We start from the raw sequence: 7,415 nt of genomic DNA on the forward strand, positions 1-7,415 counted from the left end.
TCGGGGTTGGGGTTTGGGTTGGGGGGGGGTGGTCGGTGTCGGCTTCGGCATAGGTGGGGGGAGGTCGGCGGGGGCGGGGTCGGTGTCGGAGTGTTGGTGGCAGCCATATTGGCAGCCAGGGTGGCGGCCTCGGCCTCGTTCCCGGCTGAGGCCGCTTCGTTATTCCCCCGAGGTAAGGCAGCGGCGGGGGGGGGGGGTCGGCGGGGCGGGGTTCGGGTTGGGGGGGTGGTGGTCGGTGTCGGTGTCGGCATCGGTGGGGGGGGTCGGCAGGGTGGGTGGGTGTCGGTGTCGGAGTGAGGGTGGCAGCCATATTGGCAGCCAGGGTGGCGGCCTCGGCCTCGTTCCCGGCTGCGGCCGCTTCGTTATTCACCCGCGGTAAGGCAGCCGCGGGGTGGGGGGGCTCGGCGGGGGGGGGATTCGGGTTGGGGGGGTGGTGGTCGGTGTAGGTGTCGGCATCGGTGGGGGGGGTCGGCGGGGTGAGTGGTCGTCGGGGTGGGTGGTCGTCGGCGTCTGTGTCGGAGTGGGGGTGGCAGCCATATTGGCAGCCAGGGTGGCGGCCTTGGCCTCGTTCCCGGCTGCGGCCGCTTCGTTATTCCCCCCCAGGTAAGGCAGCGGCTGTGGGGGTGGGTGTTGGCGGGGGGTTCGGGTTGGGGGGGGTGGTCCGTGTCGGTGTCGGCATCGGTGAGGGGGGGTCGGCGGGGGGGTGGGCGTCGGCGTCGGAGTGGGCGTGGCAGCCAGGGTGGCGGCCTCGGCCTCGTTCCCAGCCGCGGCCGCTTTGTTATTCCCCCGAGGTAAGGCAGCGGCGGGGGGCGGTTCGGGTTGGGGGTGGTGGTCGGTGTAGGTGTCGGCATTGTTGGGGGGGGGTCGGCGGGGGGCGGGCTTCAGCGTCGGCGCCGGAGTGGTGGTGGCAGCCAGGGTGGCGACCTCGGCATCGTTCCCGACCGCAGCCGCTTCCTTATTCCCCCAGGTAAGGCAGCGGCAGGGGGTTCGTGGGGGGGGGGTCGGGTTGGGGGGGTGGTGTTCAGTGTCGGCGGGGGGCGGGGTCGGTGGGGTGGGTGGGCGTCGGCGTCGGCATCGGAGTGGAGGTGGCAGCCAGGGTGGCAGCCAGGGTGGCGGCCTCGGCCTCGTTCCAGCCGCTGCTGCTTCGTTATTCCCCGTGGTAAGGCAGCGGAGAAGGGGTTGGGGGTCGGCCGGGGGGGTTCGGGTTGGTTGGGTGGTGGTCGGTGTCGGTGTTGGCATCGGTGGGGGGGGTCGGCGGGGGGCGGGGTCAGCGGGGTGGGTGGGCGTCGGGGTCGGAGTGGGCGTGGCAGCCAGGGTGGCAGCCAGGGTGGCGGCCTCAGCCTCGTTCCCGGCCGTAGCCGCTTCCTTATTCCCCCGGGTAAGGCAGCGGCGGGGGGGGGGGGTGGTCTGCGGGGCGGGGGGTCGGGATGGAGGGGTGGTGTTCGGTGTCGGCATTGGTGGGGGGGTCGGCGGGAGGCGGGGTGGGTGGGCGTCCGCGTCGGAGTTGGGGTGGCAGCCAGGGTGGCGGCCTTGGCCTCGTTCCTGGCCGCCTGCGCTTCCTTATTCCCCCGAGGTAAGGCGGGGGGGGGTCGGCGTGGGGGGGGTCGGGTTGGGGGGTGGTGGTCGGTGTCGGCGGGGGGCGGGGTCGGTGGGGTGGGTGGGCGTCGGCGTCGGCATCGGAGTGGAGGTGGCAGCCAGGGTGGCAGCCAGGGTGGCGGCCTCGGCCTCGTTCCAGCCGCTGCCGCTTCGTTATTCCCCGTGGTAAGGCAGCGGAGAAGGGGTTGGGGGTCGGCCGGGGGGGTTCGGGTTGGTTGGGTGGTGGTTGGTGTCGGTGTCGGCATCGGTGGGGGGAGGTCGGCGGGGGCGGGGTCGGCGTCGGAGTGGGGGTGGCAGCCAGGGTGGCGGCCTCGGCCTCGTTCCCGTCTGAGGCCGCTTCGTTATTCCCCCGGGTAAGGCAGCGGCGGGGGGGGGGGGGGTCTGCGGGGCGGGGGGTCGGGATGGAGGGGTGGTGTTCGGTGTCGGCATTGGTGGGGGGGTCGGCGGGGTGCGGGGTGGGTGGGCGTCCGCGTCGGAGTTGGGGTGGCAGCCAGGGTGGCGGCCTTGGCCTCGTTCCTGGCCGCCTGCGCTTCCTTATTCCCCCGAGGTAAGGCGGGGGGGGGTCGGCGGGGGGGGGGTCGGCGTGGGGGGGGTTCGGGTTGGGGGGGTGGTGGTCGGTGTCGGTGTCGGCATCGGTGGGGGGGGTCGGCTGGGGGCGTGGTCGGCGGAGGGGCAGTATCGGCGTCGGAGTGGGGGTGGAAGCCAGGATGGCAGCCAGGGTGGCGGCCTCGGCCTCGTTCCCAGCGGCGTCCGCTTCGTTATTTCCCCGAGGTAAGGCAGCGGCGGGGGGGAGGGTCGGTCGGGGTTGCGGTTTGGGTTGGGGGGGGTGGTCGGTGTCGGCATCGGTGGGGGGGGTCGGCGGGGTGGGTGGGCGTCGGCGTCGGTGTCGGAGTGTTGGTGGCAGCCATATTGGCAGCCAGGGTGGCGGCCTCGGCCTCCCTCGTTCCCGGCCACGGCCGCTTCCTTATTCACCAGAGGTAAGGCAGCGGCGGGGGGGGGGTCGGCGGGGGTGGGGTTCGGGTTGGGGGGGTGGTGGTCGGTGTCGGTGTCGGCATAGGTTGGGGGGGGTCGGCCGTGTGGGTGGGCGTCGGTGTCGGTGTCGGAGTGAGGGTGGCAGCCATATTGGCAGCCAGGGTGGCGGCCTCGTTCCCGGCCACGGCTGCTTCGTTATTCACCCGCGGTAAGGCAGCCGCGGGGTGGGGGGGCTCGGTGGGGGGGGATTCGGGTTGGGGGGGTGGTGGTCGGTGTCGGTGTCGGCATCGGTGGGGGGGGTTGGCGGGGGGCGGGGTCGGCGGGTGGGTGGGCGTCGCGTCGGTGTCGGAGTGGGGGTGGCAGCCATATTGGCAGCCAGGGTGGCGGCCTTGGCCTCGTTCCCGGCTGCGGCCGCTTCGTTATTCCCCCCCCCCCAGGTAAGGCAGCGGCTGTGGGGGGGGTGTTGGCGGGGGGGGGGTTCGGGTTGGGGGGGTGGTCCGTGTCGGTGTCGGCATCGGTGAGGGGGGGTCGGCGGGGGGCGGGGTCGGCGGGGGGGGGTGGGCGTCGGCGTCGGAGTGGGCGTGGCAGCCAGGGTTGCGGCCTCGGCCTCGTTCCAGCCGCTGCTGCTTCGTTATTCCCCGTGGTAAGGCAGCGGAGAAGGGGTTGGGGGTCGGCCGGGGGGGTTCGGGTTGGTTGGGTGGTGGTCGGTGTCGGTGTTGGCATCGGTGGGGGGGGTCGGCGGGGGGCGGGGTCAGCGGGGTGGGTGGGCGTCGGGGTCGGAGTGGGCGTGGCAGCCAGGGTGGCGGCCTCAGCCTCGTTCCCGGCCGCAGCCGCTTCCTTATTCCCCCGGGTAAGGCAGCGGCGGGGGGGGGGGGGGGGGGTGGTCTGCGGGGCGGGGGGTCGGGATGGAGGGGTGGTGTTCGGTGTCGGCATCGGTGGGGGGGGTCGGCGGGAGGCGGGGTCAGCGGGGTGGGTGGGCGTCGGGGTCGGAGTGGGGGTGGCAGCCAGGGTGGCGGCCTCGGCCTCGTTCCTGGCCGCAGCCGCTTCCTTATTCCCCCAGGTAAGGCAGCGGCGGGGGGGGGGTCTGCGGGGCGGGGGGTCGGGATGGAGGGGTGGTGTTCGGTGTGGGCATAGGTGGGGGGGGTCGGCGGGGGGGGTCGGCGGGGGGGGTCGGGTTGGGGGGGTGGTGTTCAGTGTCGGTGTCCGCATCGGTGGGGGGTGTCGGCGGGGGGCGGGGTCGGCGGGGTGGGTGGGCGTCGGCGTCGGCATCGGAGTGGAGGTGGCAGCCAGGGTGGCAGGCAGGGTGGCGGCCTCGGCCTCGTTCCAGCCGGTGCCGCTTCCTTATTCCCCGTGATAAGGCAGCGGAGGAGGGGTTGGGGGTCGGCGTGGGGGGGGTCGGGTTGGGGGGGTGGTGGTCGGTGTCGGTGTCGGCATCGGTGGGGGCGGTCGGCGGGGGGCGGGGTCGGCGTCGGAGTGGGCGTGGCAGCCAGGGTGGCGACCTTGGCATCGTTCCCGGCCGCAGCCGCTTCCTTATTCCCCCAGGTAAGGCAGCGGCGGGGGGTTCGCGGGGGGGGGGGTCGGGTTGGGGGGGTGGTGTTCAGTGTCGGTGTCCGCATCCGTGGGGGGGGTCGGCGGGGGGCGGGGTCGGTGTGGTGGGTGGGCGTCGGCGTCGGCATCGGAGTGGAGGTGGCAGCCAGGGTGGCGGCCTCGGCCTCGTTCCAGCCGCTGCTGCTTCGTTATTCCCCGTGGTAAGGCAGCGGAGAAGGGGTTGGGGGTCGGCCGGGGGGGTTCGGGTTGGTTGGGTGGTGGTCGGTGTCGGTGTTGGCATCGGTGGGGGGGGTCGGCGGGGGGCGGGGTCAGCGGGGTGGGTGGGCGTCGGGGTCGGAGTGGGGGTGGCAGCCAGGGTGGCGGCCTCAGCCTCGTTCCCGGCCGCAGCCGCTTCCTTATTCCCCCGGGTAAGGCAGCGGCGGGGGGGGGGGGGTCGGGATGGAGGGGTGGTGTTCGGTGTCGGCATTGGTGGGGGGGTCGGCGGGGTGCGGGGTGGGTGGGCGTCCGCGTCGGAGTTGGGGTGGCAGCCAGGGTGGCGGCCTTGGCCTCGTTCCCGGCTGCGGCCGCTTCGTTATTCCCCCCCCCCCCCCCAGGTAATGCAGCGGCTGTGGGGGGGGTGTTGGCGGGGGGGGTTCGGGTTGGGGGGGTGGTCCGTGTCGGTGTCGGCATCGGTGAGGGGGGGTCGGCGAGGGGCGGGGTCGGCGGGGGGGGGTGGGCGTCGGCGTCGGAGTGGGCGTGGCAGCCAGGGTTGCGGCCTCGGCCTCGTTCCAGCCGCTGCTGCTTCGTTATTCCCCGTGGTAAGGCAGCGGAGAAGGGGTTGGGGGTCGGCCGGGGGGGTTCGGGTTGGTTGGGTGGTGGTCGTTGTCGGTGTTGGCATCGGTGGGGGGGGTCGGCGGGGGGCGGGGTCAGCGGGGTGGGTGGGCGTCGGGGTCGGAGTGGGCGTGGCAGCCAGGGTGGCAGCCAGGGTGGCGGCCTCAGCCTCGTTCCCGGCCGCAGCCGCTTCCTTATTCCCCCGGGTAAGGCAGCGGCGGGGGGGGGGGGGGTGGTCTGCGGGGCGGGGGGTCGGGATGGAGGGGTGGTGTTCGGTGTCGGCATCGGTGGGGGGGGTCGGCGGGAGGCGGGGTCAGCGGGGTGGGTGGGCGTCGGCATCGGTGTCGGAGTGTTGGTGGCAGCCATATTGGCAGCCAGGGTGGCGGCCTCGGCCTCCCTCGTTCCCGGCCACGGCCGCTTCCTTATTCACCAGAGGTAAGGCAGCGGCGGGGGGGGGGGGGTCGGCGGGGGTGGGGTTCGGGTTGTGGGGTGGTGGTTGGTGTTGGTGTCGGCATCGGTGGGGGGAGGTCGGCGGGGGCGGGGTCGGCGTCGGAGTGGGCGTGGCAGCCAGGGTGGCGGCCTCGGCCTCGTTCCCGGCTGAGGCCGCTTCGTTATTCCCCCGAGGTAAGGCAGCGGCGGGGGGAGGGGGGTCGGCGGGGCGGGGTTCGGTTTGGGGGGGTGGTGGTCGGTGTCGGTGTCGGCATCGGTTGGGGGGGGTCGGTGTCGGTGTCGGAGTGAGGGTGGCAGCCATATTGGCAGCCAGGGTGGCGGCCTCGGCCTCGTTCCCGGCCACGGCTGCTTCGTTATTCACCCGCGGTAAGGCAGCCGCGGGGTGGGGGGGCTCGGCGGGGGGGGGGATTCGGGTTGGGGGGGTGGTGGTCGGTGTCGGTGTCGGCATCGGTGGGGGGGGGTTGGCGGGGGGCGGGGTCGGCGGGGTGGGTGGGCTTCGGCTTCGGCGTCAGAGTGGGGGTGGCGGCCAGGGTGGCGGCCTCGGCCTCATTCCTGTCCGAGGCCGCTTCTTTATTCCCCCGAGGTAAGGCAGCGGCGAGGGTAGGGGGGTCGGCGGGGCGGGGTTCGTGTTGGGGGGGGTGGTGGTCGGTGTCGGTGTCGGCATCGGTTGGGGGGGTGTCGGCGGGGGGCGGGGTGGGTGGGAGTCGGCGTCGGTGTCGGAGTGAGGGTGGCAGCCATATTGGCAGCCAGGGTGGCGGCCTCGGCCTCGTTCCCTGCCGCGGCCGCTTCGTTATTCCTCCTTCTTTTCGTTAATTTTGGATATATATGTCCCCCGTGATGTAAAGATTGAGCAAGGAACCTTCGTGATGTGGGGAGCTTTGCCGAAAGTGCAGGTTGGATTCTGCTTTTCCTATGATGGCGGCTGGATGAATCTTCACTGCTGGCCGTGGAAAAGGCTAGAGCAGCTTGTTAGTTGAGTTTTAAATTTCTCATTGTTGTTTTTAAAGGTTTTACATGCATAGAAGAGGAATGTTCACCTTAAATAAGCATATGAGCGATTAACAGGGTATGTTTTCCTTTGGGAAAGGGAATTTGGTAGCTCTGACCCATGTCAGTCTGTGAATATTTAGACGTGTAGTGACTTTTTAACATTTTTTCATAAATGTTATTTATGAAACATTTCATAAATGTTATTTATGAAACTGTTATTTACAGTTATGTTGTTAATACTCCTTGCCTTCAGTTCCCCGGCAAATCTTTTTCATGCCTTCTGAGAAAGTAGACAATTGATAGATTATCCAAGGAATGGAGAAAATTGTGAGTGGGTGATTTCGGACAATCCCTGAGAGCTGGCATTGTAAGATTCATCCTATCCCCAGTAATGTATTCATACAATAAATGTGAACACTTTTGAAGACTTTTTATAGAGATACAATTTGGGAATGATATTAAGATAAGGAAAAGCTGTTGATTGATTTCTTAGATTAACATTTCTTCCCTCTTCTCTTTTCTCTTTAAAAAAGTTTTCCAAGTGATAACTTCATCAAATGGCCAGTGGTAAGCAAATGTCCGATGATGACAGCCCCAGCACCAGCAGTGGCAGTTCAAATTCGGACCAGGAAGACCCTGCTGCTCCAGAGCCTGAAGATCATGAAGAAAGAACCTTCTGCCACCCAGCAGAAGAAGAGCACCAAACTCTCTAGCAAAACCACTGCTAAGTTATCCACTAGTGCTAAAAGGTAACATTGTCAGGTTGTCTTCCAAGCAATTGGATGCTTTTATTTTTACATCAAGAACAATACTCCAGAAATACTTCATGACCAATTTTATTTGTACTTGAATGAATTGTCATCCTTTAGGGGGACATGAAAACGTCCTCACTAAAATTATGCTTCTAAGCAAACCTATTCTGTACCTAGAGACTGAATTCTCTTCCTGACAGTTTAAGGAGTTGGCCAGGAAAATTTGTGAAACTGAATTAGATGGTACATTGGGGATGTTTCCTTTTGTGAGTTATACTCTTGAGTGAAATTAGCACA

At 68.1% G+C, this 7,415-nt stretch overlaps 3 protein-coding genes across 3 annotated transcripts; all 3 read right to left on the reverse strand.

Moving 5' to 3' along the window:
• Window positions 1–366: 366 nt before the first annotated feature.
• LOC139707008 (uncharacterized) lies at window positions 367–1,239 on the reverse strand. The gene has a single exon (XM_071617001.1). It carries the CDS (start codon window positions 1,237–1,239, stop codon window positions 367–369), a length of 873 nt encoding a protein of 290 aa, XP_071473102.1.
• Window positions 1,240–1,366: 127 nt separating this feature from the next.
• Window positions 1,367–3,501, reverse strand: LOC139707009 (uncharacterized). The gene is made up of 2 exons (XM_071617002.1): window positions 2,772–3,501; window positions 1,367–2,559 (listed from the first exon to the last, which is right to left on the reverse strand). The coding sequence occupies exons 1-2, from the start codon at window positions 3,499–3,501 to the stop codon at window positions 1,367–1,369; spliced, it is 1,923 nt and encodes a 640-aa protein (XP_071473103.1).
• A 597-nt stretch (window positions 3,502–4,098) lies between these two features.
• LOC139707010 (uncharacterized) lies at window positions 4,099–5,211 on the reverse strand. Its single transcript, XM_071617003.1, has one exon. It carries the CDS (start codon window positions 5,209–5,211, stop codon window positions 4,099–4,101), a length of 1,113 nt encoding a protein of 370 aa, XP_071473104.1.
• Window positions 5,212–7,415: the final 2,204 nt, after the last annotated feature.

Source organism: Marmota flaviventris, chromosome 9, assembly GCF_047511675.1.
Source record: "Marmota flaviventris isolate mMarFla1 chromosome 9, mMarFla1.hap1, whole genome shotgun sequence".
Lineage (NCBI taxonomy): Eukaryota > Metazoa > Chordata > Mammalia > Rodentia > Sciuridae > Marmota > Marmota flaviventris.

Coding starts and splice junctions, on each gene's coding strand:
- LOC139707008 (XM_071617001.1), bottom strand. CDS start 1,239: ATGCCAACACCGACACCGACCACCACCCAACCAACCCGAACCCCCCCG.
- LOC139707010 (XM_071617003.1), bottom strand. CDS start 5,211: ATGCCGACACCGAACACCACCCCTCCATCCCGACCCCCCGCCCCGCAG.
- LOC139707009 (XM_071617002.1), bottom strand. CDS start 3,501: ATGCCGACACCGAACACCACCCCTCCATCCCGACCCCCCGCCCCGCAG. Junction 2,560..2,771: donor CCGCGGCTGCCTTACCGCGG/GTGAATAACGAA, acceptor CTGGTGAATAAG/GAAGCGGCCGTGGCCGGGAA.